Source organism: Glandiceps talaboti, chromosome 13 (assembly GCF_964340395.1).
Source record: "Glandiceps talaboti chromosome 13, keGlaTala1.1, whole genome shotgun sequence".
Taxonomy (NCBI): domain Eukaryota; kingdom Metazoa; phylum Hemichordata; class Enteropneusta; family Spengelidae; genus Glandiceps; species Glandiceps talaboti.
Window position 1 is genome coordinate 12,277,840 of NC_135561.1, and position 13,789 is coordinate 12,291,628.

The following is a 13,789-nucleotide window of genomic DNA, read 5'->3' on the forward strand; positions in this document are numbered from 1 at the left end:
TAGTTTGTGTCTTCTCTTGGTGTGTGTGTGTGTGTGTGTGTGTGAGTTCGTGCGCAATTGCAAGTGTATTTGCATAGTTTAGTGAGTTTGTGAATAATAATAGTGTTGTGCCAAATCACTAGCAGAGCTCAATGCGCACAAGAAGTAAGGGGTAAATTTACTGTATGGTGTGGGGAGAAGTGCATTCACAGACAACTGGATACATGGGGAACCTTGTACATCCTAGTACTAGCCAGAACAGTACAGCTATGTACAAGCGATGTGCCTCACAGCCCTGCTACATTGCTGTGAAAAATGTCTGGTGCATGGTTGTAAATATCACCTCTGCCACAACTGCACCCCTGAGTACCATGGCTGTGCACTGCACACCTAGCACACAATTGTGCACATCCATGTAACAGCCCTTTTGTTCATATCCAAATAGTATGGCCCACACAGCTGGTGGCTGTGGGAAATGCCTCTGTTACAGCAATGTTGACATGGCTGGTGCATGGCTGTGGGAAAAAGCTCGTATAAGGTTGTTATTACAAAGCTATGCTACATTGCTGTTCTTCACATGGTTTGTTGTGAAGTGATTACAGGAATGTATTGGGGTGATCTATGTTGTACACACATAAGGAAGTCACTATGTAAGTTTGGGGAAAGGCTTTAATTAATTAAAGGGATACTATGCTGTACACATCAAGTTGCTAGGTTTAAAATTTTGGATACTTATGTAAGCAGCACAAGTAAACATTGGATGGTCTGCTTTGGTGGTATTCTGTGCCCTTTAAAAGTGACTGGCTTGAGCACACAATGCTCTGAATCGAAGCACCTAGTCTGATTGAAATCTGATGAGGTGAATATGGCTGTATTTCTTCCTTTACATTCAATTTCATTAAAGGCTCTCATTTCTTTATTTACCTCAATTTCAATTTGGGTATTGTTTGTTTTTGATTTTGTTGTAATGGGAGTGGTTTTCTTTTTCCCATCTTCCTGGAAGGTTATCACTCCAGAAACATCAAAGTCGAAAAACAAACGACAACATACGAATGAAATTGAGGTAAATAAAGAAATATAGCCATATTCACCACATCAGATTGTGAGGCACTCCAAAAAAAACTCGCATAAAAGACGCAATAACGATGGAATAAAGGTAAATACAGGAATACCAGCCTATCTAACATCAGATTTTAATCAGATTGCCACTGACTGTGAAGTAACATTAACAGCCACAAGCGTGTATCTGAGTGAAAATTATTGTGGAAATTGTGAACTTTGCAGTTTCCTGATTATTTTAATTTTAAGTTCTAAGTCTGTAGGCAACATAATTCAGATGTCAAAAGTATATTGAACAAAATGAATCACAAATTTTATGGCCAAATTAATTTAAATTAGAGAACTGGTTGTCCAGGATATTAGTAAAGTGAACATTCTCTCCTTGCTAAAGGACAATACACAACACAATATGGCGCCATCATGAATTGTTAATAGCAAAGTCTCATTTATTGCACATTTTAAAAGTTACATCACCAAATTTTGAAAGAAAAAATTCTCAAGAATATGCCCCATTTATGAAACTATATTTAAAGTAATTATTCTATAAACTGACACACACTCCCACCACTGGGGGCTCTACTATGAGACCACCTTGTCTGGGGAGACGTAATCCCAAATTGTCCACACCAGAAGTCACGCAGTACATTTCTTCAAAGTCATGAAGAATGAGCTTACAAGGAATGTTACTCACAATTAAGATTTATCGGTCATACGAGACATGCAAACCAGTCGCAAAGGAACCCAAATTGTTAAGTGTGCAATGTTGGACATGAAGTTTTCCCAGAGTGCACTGCTCAGGGAGTGAGATCCAATGCAGATAACTTAGGATTATGTTTTCCCCAGATGCTCATCTGTGTGGTCTCACAGTAGAGCACCCAATGATGGGAGTCTGGGTAACTGAGACTAACCTAACACCTAAAAAAGTCAGCCACCATGTACGTCACTCAGAACACTTTCTTTGGAAAGATCCACCCCCAAACGTACCATACTCACAAAAAAAAACTGTATTTCTCATTTCCTTATCAATACACTGATATTTAACATTCTGAAATCATTCAAACACGACTCACGATACCTATTTTTTTCTGAATTTGTAATACTTTCATTTTCCTGTCATAGATCCACGAAAATTACCATATACACCAAAAAATGTATCTATCATTTCCTTATCAATGCAATATCAATAATTTGATATTTATATTCTGAAACTCTCGTTTTTCTGGTAATATTTAATATATTCTGGCATAAACACGTCATAATTGCTAAATATTACGTGATCTGAAATTCACAAATTATTGACAATGAAATCAACATGATTTCATTTTTGATGACCTTGCTCTAGTTTTTATGATTTTCTTGGAACTTGTTGAGAACAATTTTTTGAAAAGCAAAACTGAAGTTTTCGTGTATTACTACTACTAACCTTACACATATCAGCTTACATTAAGATCTTTATTTCAAAGTTTTTACAAATTATGAAAAATTAAAATTATGATTTCGTTGCGATTATGAATACCCCCCCCCCCCCCCTCGTTCACTCTATTTTTAAGTCATTGATTGCATACAAAATTCTCAATTAGGGTAATTTTGATCTGTATGACTGAAAGTCAGTCACAATAAAAAAATAACTGAAAACCTCTCAAAGATAAGTTGTTACCACATACCTATTTCCTATACCTAGCATTGTTCAGAATACTGAATATAGTATTTATTTGTTTTCAGCTAGGTAAACACAAGAATTGTCCTGTTTTATTTCAAATGTTATTTATTTTTTTTAAATCGATCAAAGCAAGTAGCTGCTGGCCTATGTACTTTGTAAATTTGTGTAAGTTGCATTAGAAGTGTTTACTTATCAAATGGCGATGAGCTGCAGAACACAGGTACCGTTAGTCTCTAGTTGCTAGACCCTTGGGTAATTCTACCAACCCCGCAGTCACATAGTGCTAAAGGCTTGCTGGAGTGGCATACCAGAGGTAGTGCCATATCCTTCTCGGCCTGTGTTCAGCAACCTTTCGAGTGCAGATTTAGGTCTTACTACAAGACTAAAAGTACTGTGTAAGTTGCATTACAAGTGTTTTAGTTTTAGTGAAATGACACTGAGATGCAGCATACAAGTACCCACCATCTTGAACATTCAAGTTTGTCAATTCAATATAAATCTTTGAAGACACTGGCACAATTGTCAAGTATGAAGAACATGCACACAGCTCCCCCCCCCCTCCCTACTGGTAGAGAAGGACCATTCTGATTGGTCAATATTTGTTGAAGAAAAATGGCATGTTTTGGTCATGCGAGGGCATACTACATACATGAAAAGTCATGCCAGTGTCTTCAAAGGTATATAAACAATTAAAATGGAATTAGAAAATCTTGATATAATAATAAACTCAAGATGAAAATCCAGAGACACCCCAGTTCACAGATACCCAATTTCTATAAAAGACTGTTTGAAAGGCAGCTATTGATGCTTAGCACAGTTGACATATCTATACATTGTTACATAACTATACACTGGTCTGGGGATGGAAGTCCAGGAAGTTTGGGGTTTCCTTGGGCATCAAATTCAAGTCCAGGTGCCTGGAAAAAAGGGAAAGATGAACAATGAGAACTATGTCTATGTACTACATGTCATTGAATAAATACAATAAAGTCAGGTTTATTCAAAACATTACATTTACATTTACTTACAAAAGTTATGTGGCTAGTACACTATAGTCAACACTACATTGTACAGGGGGACCAAAATGTGAAGAATTGGCATTCCATTTCAATTTCTGATTGCTAAAATAAATGCACTCACAATATGCAGGCAACTCTCTCACAATCACGATAAAGCATCATAAACTAGTAAATTAAGCCCAAACTTGAAATGAGAAAATTCTTATTGTCAGTACCTAATGTCAGAAAGTGAATTTTAATTCTTACCATTTCTCCTACTAATTCTTTAGGGGGTTGACCAAGAGCTTCCATCTGAAAAATTGGTAAATAAGAATCATGACCTATGACCTATGACCTTTGACCTACCCTTGGTAAAATGATATGCGTGAAATTTATAGACTACAAAGATAAATGTACATTTCATAATAAAGATTTCACAGAAGGCAAATGTAAAGATTCACTTTACATTACACAGACTTCAATTCCTCCAGGGCACAACAATATGTAGACACGAACTGAATATACATTTCAAAAAAATAACATCTAGATTTCAGTCACACTGATGTCCAGACTGTAGGATACATTGTGTTTTTCCATTGCCATTGATGTGCGAGGGCGCCCTGTCATGGCGTACTTTACAGGCTAACTGACATCCTAGTTGAGCATAATCAGAAGTTTCCAAATATATCAATGCAAACTGTCGTAGATGCAGAATTGATACAAGGATGTCTCTACCCTGGGTACTAATGGATAGGAACTAAAATATGGCTAAAAAGTGCTGTTGAGATGACAAATTTTTGGGGTTAGGGTGGGGGTCAGTGTACCCTCTAAGCCAATTTGACATGCCACTGATGCATACAATCTCTATTAGTGACAAACCAAAATTTGGTGTTCCCCTACCTCTTACTATATGGTGACTCACAAGAAATCTAAGTTTGCCTCATTGTGACTCACAACAACAAAATTTGGCTATCATCTAGTGAGCACACTGGTGGGGGTGAATATGTCTGTTTGTTTTACCATCTTACCTCTTGTACCATGATCATAATCCTATCAAATCTTTGTTTCTTGACGTCTTCACTGTCGGTACTAGATTCAGATTCATATTCATTACACAGTTGTCTCATCATATCAAACTGTTTCTGATATCGACTATAATCTTCTGTGTTTGTCTTCTCTTTATTTTCTTCTAACCATTGTGGATACTGACAGAAAAATCAGGTTACATTTATGAAAATTTTGTTTTTCCTCTGTAATATCACGTGATAAGGACAAGCTCAGACATGGAACCACACAATACATAATTATGAATAAATGGACATTATGAATGTCTCGGACATTTGACAGGAGTAGCCAATCACAAAGTAGTCAAGTGCTATCCGTGTATCGATCTCAAGATCTCTCTTTACATCTACCTCAATGAAGTCTTGAGATGAAATTTCAAATTCAACTGCAGGCGTCCACATAGTCATTAACATCATGTCTTTGTTAATCAATCACAGAATTCTGTCCAATGATAAGTTAGTGTTTATTGGGGGCAGTTACATAATGTCTAAATATGGCATATTTGTCATACTATCAGAATGCTACATATACACTGTTTTATACACATCATTCTAACAGTTCAGAGTTTACTCATTTACATACACGTGATGTATCAGCGGTGGGTTGAATGTTGCTGCGGGAAATTGTAACCTAGTTCTCGGTTTGCATTAATGACCGTTATACAAAATGATAGTCGTGATAGGAGATGACGAGACGATAATCAAAATCCCCACATAACTAGGTACATATAACAAAACATACCTTTTCAACTATTTCTTTCATAGATGGATAAATTACTTCTTTAGATAATAAATTTTTCATCATAGATTGAATCATTGGCATAAAATCCGTATCTCCCTCCATACCATCTTCCAATCTCATCCCTTCCATGGCTTTCTTTAACTCGTCCTCTGAAAACTGACCTGTCTGTAATGACAAACAGAAAATACATAATTAGCTCTCATTCCCAAATATCTTTCTTTTGTTCGGCCATGGAAAATATTAGTGACCTAAGGGGTCTTGTTACTACGAGCTGCGAGATGAGTACTGGTAAATCAAGTAGGGGACAAGTATTTTCTGGCTGAATGAGGAAACATATTTGGGAACAATATAACAATACCTCTTCAAGTATAATTTATTAAATAAATAATGGCAATATGGAACATTTTGACTCATATTTGAGCACTGCCGAACCAAGTGGACACGGGTTGTTGTGATGTCCAGTCTTGTAGACCAGGGTACATACTCCATATTTTCTGTTCAAAGACAACACATTGACTTGAGCATGGTATACTGACCATTATACTATGTACAAAGGCAGACACAGTTTAACAATAAACACAGAATTTATACCCTGGTCATTCTACATCACAACAACACGCACCCACGTCACGACAATGCGTGTTTACATCACTGGTTATGCTGCATTTGAAATATGAGTCAAATCTATTAAAATTGCCATTCCTTTCCTCACTTTCTCTTTGATTTTATTGGTGCTGGTATAATTATGTTATTCTCCAATATATTTGATGCTACAATGCGATTGACTTACATTAATCTCTTGAGACCCACCTCCATGTAAATTTGGTGTTCCCCATTCCTAACTAGTAGTGCAGTGCAAAGTTTAAATTTATTTGTAACTATTCACCTACAAAGATGAGTCTTAGTTATGACATTCTAGATTTCGTACAAGAAAAGTTGACAAACAGAGTACTAGGAATAGTTGGATATGGCATATAATGGCATGGGGACTATTGGATAGGAACTAATATATCAGGGCAAAAAAGTTCTGTTGTTGAGATGACAAATGGTGGGGGTCTGGGTGGGGGTCAGTGTGCCCTCTAAGTCAATGTCACATGCCACCGACACACAATTTCTAGTGACCCACCAAAATTTGGTGTTCCCCTATCTCTTACTATGTGGTGACTCACAAGAAATTCCAGTTTTTCTCATATTGACTCACAACAACATTAGAACGAATACCTACTTGTAATTCTGATGCATTCTGTGCAAGTCTATTCATTGTTTCTCCTAGTGTTCTTGAAAAATCAGCTGGTCCTCCAGTAGCACCACCTGAAATGTATAAACATAATTACATTTATCAAATGTACAAAAACATTAACTTAGCACGTTAGTTCAGCTGGTTAGAGCACTCTGACTAGTGTTTAGGGGATGTGATTTCAATTCCTACACATGTCAATTATCTGCCCTCATTTATAACAAATTCAAAATTACTTTATGGTGAGTTTCTTTCATTTATAGCAAACCCAAAAACATCGTTATCTAGGTATTAAATATTTTTGCTGCCAAGCATACATACACCTAAAAACGTAATCATTGTTATAAAAGTACTGCTGAGCAACGATTCAAAATTAACATTAGTCCCGTGTCCACAGACAACCAATTCTTATCATAGGGCTACCATAATTTACAGCTGGTAGCCCACTCAGGCTGTAATAATGTACCATTGAGTATGCAATCATTCACAGGATGGAAGATTTACGGACATGAAAGTATTTCAATAACAAACACATTTCCAATAGAGGAATTCTGTTTTCAGTTCAGGAATAAGGGACAACTGGTCACTATCCTTGGGTTACCAATTTCTGAAATTGATAGCCAACTGGGACTATCATAGATAAAAGTTAATTTTGAGCCCTGCTGCTCATACATGTACAATGTAAGGTGAGGTGATATTCATTAAAGGGTAAGTGTGGATTGGTGATTACAAAAAACAGCTAATTGTCTTGCAAAAAAAGTTCATCCTGAATAAAAGAATGACTTTATCTACAGTAATCCTCATGGATCCTCAGATACGAATTAAGATAGCAGAACTGAAAGACCTTGGGAATGAATAATGGGCCTTTAAAGATCATCAGGGCTCTTCTCTGTAGGGTTCAAAGGTCACTAGAGTACTATCTTGTGGCCTTTACCAGACACATACTATTAGTATTTTCTGACAAAACATTATTGTAACACTGAAAAAGTCTTTGTTTTGTACATTCCTGTTATCACATGATGTGTTACAGTTACAGAGTAAAAACAACTAAAAGTCTTTTCATCTAACAAATCATCATACACCAAACAGAGTCTTGTTAATGCCCTACATGTAGGTGCTTTCATTGCAATCTTTTCTCAAAGCAGGGGTGGGCTCTCACCCAGAATCCCCTCACTTGCAATAGTTGAAACCTAGGTGTATAGTCTAACAAATACTTATAAGTGAGTTCATTCCTGTATGGGTGAGTCTGATCTAGTATGTGGGGCCGGGGGGGTTATTTGTATGATTTTAGCTCTTTGTTGATCATTAAGATGATCTGTAACATAGTATCCACTTCAGAATTGTGCATCTTTTTATAATATATCTATTTCAGAATGTCTAAGTGATACCAGCTTCAAGTCAAGAATCAATGGCAGTAGGAACTGACAAGCAATGACAGAATATAACAAAATGACTATGAAACCATGATCAGCCTGCTTCTCACCTTCTACAGGTTGATCACTGTCAGATGCTTCAACTAGTTTCTGTAATTGTTCAGCTAATGCAGGATCATCAGGTTGTTGTCTACTTAGGTCAGTCATAAATGCCTGCATTGCTTTCTCTATTTCAGCAGACACTTCAGCAGTCATATCACCCTCACCACCTAGAAGGTCACCAAATAATGACTCTGGATTTGGCAGCATCTGTTTGATATAGAGATAGAGATAGAAATAGAAATACATTAAAGGGGCACACCAGTTGTAAATTTTGGTACATGCCTTAATATTTCTGTCTGTATGATGACTTTTTCTTGGAGTTGAATGGTTAGAGTGGTTGGTTTGTAGACTACATACATTGCTGGTTGTGGAGTCATGATGGTTGAATGGTTAGAGTGACTGGATTGTAATCTGTACACAGTTGGTTGTAAAGTCATGATGGTTGAATGGTTAGAGTGGCTGACTTGTAACCTGTACATTGCTGGTTGTGGAGTCATGATGGTTGAATGGTCAGAGTGGCTGGCTTGTAATCTGTACATTGCTGGTCTTGGAGTCATGATGGTTGAATGGTTAGAGTGACTGGATTGTAATCTGTACACAGTTGGTTGTAAAGTCATGATGGTTGAATGGTTAGAGTGGTTGGCTTGTAATCTGTACACAGTTGGTTGTAAAGTCATGATGGTTGAATGGTTAGAGTGGCTGACTTGTAACCTGTACATTGCTGGTTGTGGAGTCATGATGGTTGAATGGTTAGAGTGACTGACTTGTAATCTGTACATTGCTGGTTGTGGAGTCATGATGGTTGAATGGTCAGAGTGGCTGACTTTCAATCTGTACATTGCTGGTCTTGGAGTCATGATGGTTGAATGGTTAAAGTGGTTGGCTTCTAATCTGTATTTTGCTGCTTGTGATTCTAATTGCAAAAGTGGGAGTAAATGAAATTATGAAAATAATAAACTTATGAATCACCTGTGGTGGTGGTGGAGGTAGTGGTGGAGCACCAGCAGCACTCTCTTGTGGCAGGACAACTGTTTCTTTTGTTTTATCATCACTTTTGGGTGTTACTGGTTGACTACATTTATCAAAATCTTCCAATGCACCTATTTTCAGAATAAAAAATTCAAGAGATTTTGTTAAAATATACAAGAAAAATTACCATCTGCATATATTTATATCCAGCTACAGTATACATGTACTTATAACCATGCATGAGCCATGTAGAACAAAAAATAGGAAATATATACCATTATAATTCTCTCCGATGCTAAAGTATGACCAATTGAGAACTTCCCAACCTCGAAAATCCGAGGTTAGTTAATATGCTAAGCTGGTAGAAATGTGTTAATTGGCCTCATCATCTATATCAACAGAAATAAAGAAGTGTCGGGTATTTGCATAATCTTCTTTTCCATCTTTTCATTGTATGCATGGTGCGCTCAGACCACTATAGAAAGAGGTTGTCTTGCTGCTAGACGTCCGGGCTTCTCCCGACGAAGTTCGCTGTGACGGCGAACGCCCATCCTTGTCGTATTGTAAATTCGGAATAACACCTGAGGTCTAGCAGCTAGACTAGGACATGAGTAGCTGTGGCCAGATTCATAGGAAGTATTTATAGTAGGAGCACAGAAACTTCAAAGGCTTATTTATTCTTTATTGTTTAGTATAATGTCGTAGCGTTATTTTACAAATTGTGACGCGAACTTGGCCGCTTTATAATGAACACGCAGGACAATAGCCACCTTAGCTCTGAAATATGATTTGAGAACTCTGTGTCAGCAGTTGTGTCGCAGTTCTCTGAGTGCACATTTCCAAACTTTGACCCGTCTTTTTACACCTGGCCCCATGAAGACGCGACATTACACAAATATCCATTATCGGATAAAATCTGATTTTAGACACTAGGTTAGATGCTTGCAATTGCTCTGATTCACTTTTTATGATATTATCCTATAAAAAGTACTCTGTACGTGCGAAGAGTAATATTAGAGTCTAAAATTCGATTTTGTTGGCGTCTGTCAAATCGCTACCTAATCTTGCTGCTAGATGTTCGTGCTTTCTTTCGATACTAATTACTATAAGCGAACGAAGTTCGCAGTGAGGGCTTGCCTTGGATGTTCCATCCTCGATAGCGATGTTCGGTCGTGTGTCGTATTGTATCGGAAGAACATCCGAGGTCTAGCAGATAGACTAATCGCTACCATGAAAAGAGGCCAATGGTTTGCGTGATGTTGAAAATAAAACATCCATATGATTATTATATTGAAACGGCTTAGTGAATACACACAACTAGCACTATAAACGGAGATGTGTTCCAACTCAGACTCAGACCACTAATGAATATTTTCAGTGATCTGAGGTTACACAGACAAGGAACACAAAATTGCAGTCCCGTGCTTTTAAGTTTTATAATGTTTTGCACTCGCAAATCCGTGATCAAAGAATGTACACTTGCTATTGGATCCAGGATGAATAAAGTTTAAACGTTGTAAACCTTTCTCGAATATATTCTGACAGTGATGTTGAATTTGAGGGAAAATTCTGTTTGACAATAGAATAGACTAGCCAAGATTACTGACTACATAGCTCTTCAATGTAAGTGTGAGCAGTGAAGTGAAAACAGCTAGTGTACTTCCCGTTTCTCGGACAAGGCAACATTATATCGCCCTTCACATGCTATTGTTTGTAATTGATAAAACAAAAGGCGTTCTATGGAATATCATATCCCTTCGTCGCTAAAATTAACAGAGACGAGAAAATGACGGAAATGCAAGTTATCGAACATTCAGGACAAACACCTTTTTCAGTTAGAAAAACTTCCCTTTTTGAAATGGAGATTAGTCCCCAGCATCATTTTCACAAACCTGCGAAGAGGCCTTGATTGACACAACATTGTACAGTCATGGACACAGTCTATCTGAGAGACATTCCTTACTGTTCACAAATACAGACATTTCTACTAGGCTACATCCATTTCGTAGGGTCTATGATCCATCTCAGACCGGTTGACCACTAGTGGTCTGAGGGTCCATGTCGCCCTGCTTGCATACGGAGTAAGTCGCCTACAAAGAGACAGTTGTGAAACCTGGGCTTACCTGAAATGCTAGTATAGTAGTAACTAAAGATTTAACGCATCTGTGTTCAAATATCAGCAATAAATCGACTATTTAGTAATTTTACCTCGCCTTGGCTACAAAAGTACTAGTCCCAGTCCGGAGGACCAGAAATCCCGAAATCACAAGTTCAATCGTAAAATTTATGCCCAAGCGGACGTCCGATCAAATGTGGCGGAGTTTGTAAGGCGGGACTTTGAAATCAGTCGGAACTGGAAAAGTTCCGATTTCGACACCTTTTGTGATCGTACCAGCGACTACTATCGTCAAAAAGATGTAAAATGAGTACATATTCGATCGATTGCTAATATTTGATAGCTTTATAAAAAAAATTATATGTAATTATTTTGTTATTGGTGCGAAAGTATTTTGTTTTCGCACTCGCTATAGGACGGTTACTTTTCGTAGGACGGTGTTGAGCGAAACGCGTGCACCGTCTGCAAGCAGGACTGTGAGCCATGGTACAACATCTGAGCACAGACAAGGAACACAGTTTCTTGTCTGTGATGTGAGGTACAACTACTGACCATTATCGGATTGAGAGGTGTCAACGAGTTCCAGCAAGATGCTTAGTTTAGACAAACAAGTTTTATTTACACATAGCCCCAAAGCATAGGCTGGTGGCGTTATTCACCATATGGGTACAGGTGTAAGAAGGTGCTAAAAGGTGTTACTTTTAGCATCGGCAGAATTGTAATGCTCTGTTCGTTCTATGTTACAACAACACGTGTGTACATCACTGGTTCTGCAGTGTTCAAAATATCAGTCAAAACGTTCAAAATTGTCAAAATATCAGTCAAAACGTTCAAAATTGTCATCTCTTTCTTCGATTTTTCTTTGACATTACTGGCACTGGTATAATTACGTTATTCAATTTCTACAATATTTTTTCTCATTCAGCCGGAAAATACTCATGACCTAAGGGGTTGTCATATGAGGCTATCGACTCATAGTGATAAAGCCACCTTCATGGTTTGTCTACAACTACCACATGGCATTCTATTGTTCTACTGTTTATATCAAAGTCAGCGATACACATTCGGTTAATCATACTAGCAAATCTGCCAATCCCTCCCTGGACTTCTTGGGAGGAAAGTTTTTATATACTTAAAAAAAACTACCCAGTATAAATGAAAGATTTTTTATTTTATAAGTTCTTTTGCATTTATTTGTGGCACACTATTAATATTCCTATAAATGCTCTAGATACAAACTAATTTATGTACTACATTGAATGATGTACTATGGAGTGGTCCTGAACCATTTGACGCTTGTGATCATGTCATGTACACTATTTATACTAATTGTCTTTTTCTGTAAACAAGCAGCCTTGTCTTTTAGTTCACACAGTGGGTACACATGGCAAAGATTAAGGTGTTAGGGGTACAATGAATTAATAGTACAGTGGTCTGAAGTTGCAGTCAGTACATCCAGATTTGACAACAATGAAAACAGCAACCCAATTAATTAGCACATTTTAATTCTGTAAATGATATTTTTTTCTCCTGATATTTTCTATCTACAGTTTTTATCCATAACGATGATTTTCTGTATAATCCATTTTATATTTACATGCATTTATATTTTGGCCGTTATATTTTACTTATTTCCTTTTCATCCGAGTTTTGTACACCTCAGTAATTCCCCTGGGATTTATTGTGTTCGAATAAATGCTATTCTTGGATAGATTAGAACTCAGTACTACATTCACGATACCGATAAATACAGAGGCTATGATCCCTCCCTCTCTACACTATGTACATCAAGACAAGTCCTAAAAACAGATATTACATGCACTATCGACTACACTGGGTCATGGGCCAGAGGAGATATTTGATTTCTACCAGCTTATAATTTTTTAAATTATACCGTAACGAATGCGTATTGACACCTTGATGTTGGTCTATACCATAGCACATGCATCGTACTTCACTGTGAAAGAGAGAGAGAATTCTTGCAACGTGCCGAAGTCCACGCAGTCCCTCGACCAGTGTGCCATGATAGAGGGACCTTGTGAAGTCGAAGTTCAAATATTGGTGTGTTCGAACATGTTATAGACAAAACAGCTATGTATATGCTGCCAAAACACTTACTATCAAGAAGGTCATCAAGTTCACGGTCTTCAGTCTTCGTTTCTCCATCTCCTTTCTTTGAGTCTTCCACAACGGGTGAAGCCGCCTCTTCTACCTTTTTCTGATCGTCCTCGAGTTGCGTTGGTTCACTGGAGGACGCCATTTTGATTTTATTGAAATCGTTGCCACATTCACATTTCAGTAATCATTCTCGTATTCATATTCGTGCAGCAGGCCCCCGGGTCATACATGTATATGTATATATTTACTTATTTATTTATTTATTTATTTATTTATTTATTCATTCATTCATTTTCTGATTTAGTTACTAATCTATCTGTCTGCCCCTCTGTCCGTTCGTCTGTCCGTCAAACAATGACGGATGAAGGAAAA

General features: G+C 37.4%; 1 protein-coding gene across 1 annotated transcript; it reads right to left on the bottom strand.

Moving 5' to 3' along the window:
* Nucleotides 1-3,339: 3,339 nt before the first annotated feature.
* On the bottom strand, nt 3,340-13,559 carry LOC144444253 (peroxisomal biogenesis factor 19-like). Its single transcript, XM_078133666.1, has 8 exons — nt 13,418-13,559; nt 9,184-9,314; nt 8,223-8,421; nt 6,728-6,813; nt 5,503-5,667; nt 4,725-4,901; nt 3,964-4,008; nt 3,340-3,615 (listed from the first exon to the last, which is right to left on the bottom strand). Exons 1-8 carry the CDS (start codon nt 13,557-13,559, stop codon nt 3,535-3,537), a joined length of 1,026 nt encoding a protein of 341 aa, XP_077989792.1. The 3' UTR covers nt 3,340-3,534.
* Nucleotides 13,560-13,789: the final 230 nt, after the last annotated feature.

What these genes read in the sequence shown, in the direction of transcription:
- LOC144444253 (XM_078133666.1), bottom strand. Translation starts at nt 13,559, where the DNA reads ATGGCGTCCTCCAGTGAACCAACGCAACTCGAGGACGATCAGAAAAAG. An exon ending in CAGTGATCAACCTGTAGAAG is followed by an intron (nt 6,814 to 8,222) that starts GTGAGAAGCAGG and finishes TATACATTTCAG; the next exon opens with GTGGTGCTACTGGAGGACCA. An exon ending in AGAATGCATCAGAATTACAA is followed by an intron (nt 5,668 to 6,727) that starts GTAGGTATTCGT and finishes TTGTCATTACAG; the next exon opens with ACAGGTCAGTTTTCAGAGGA.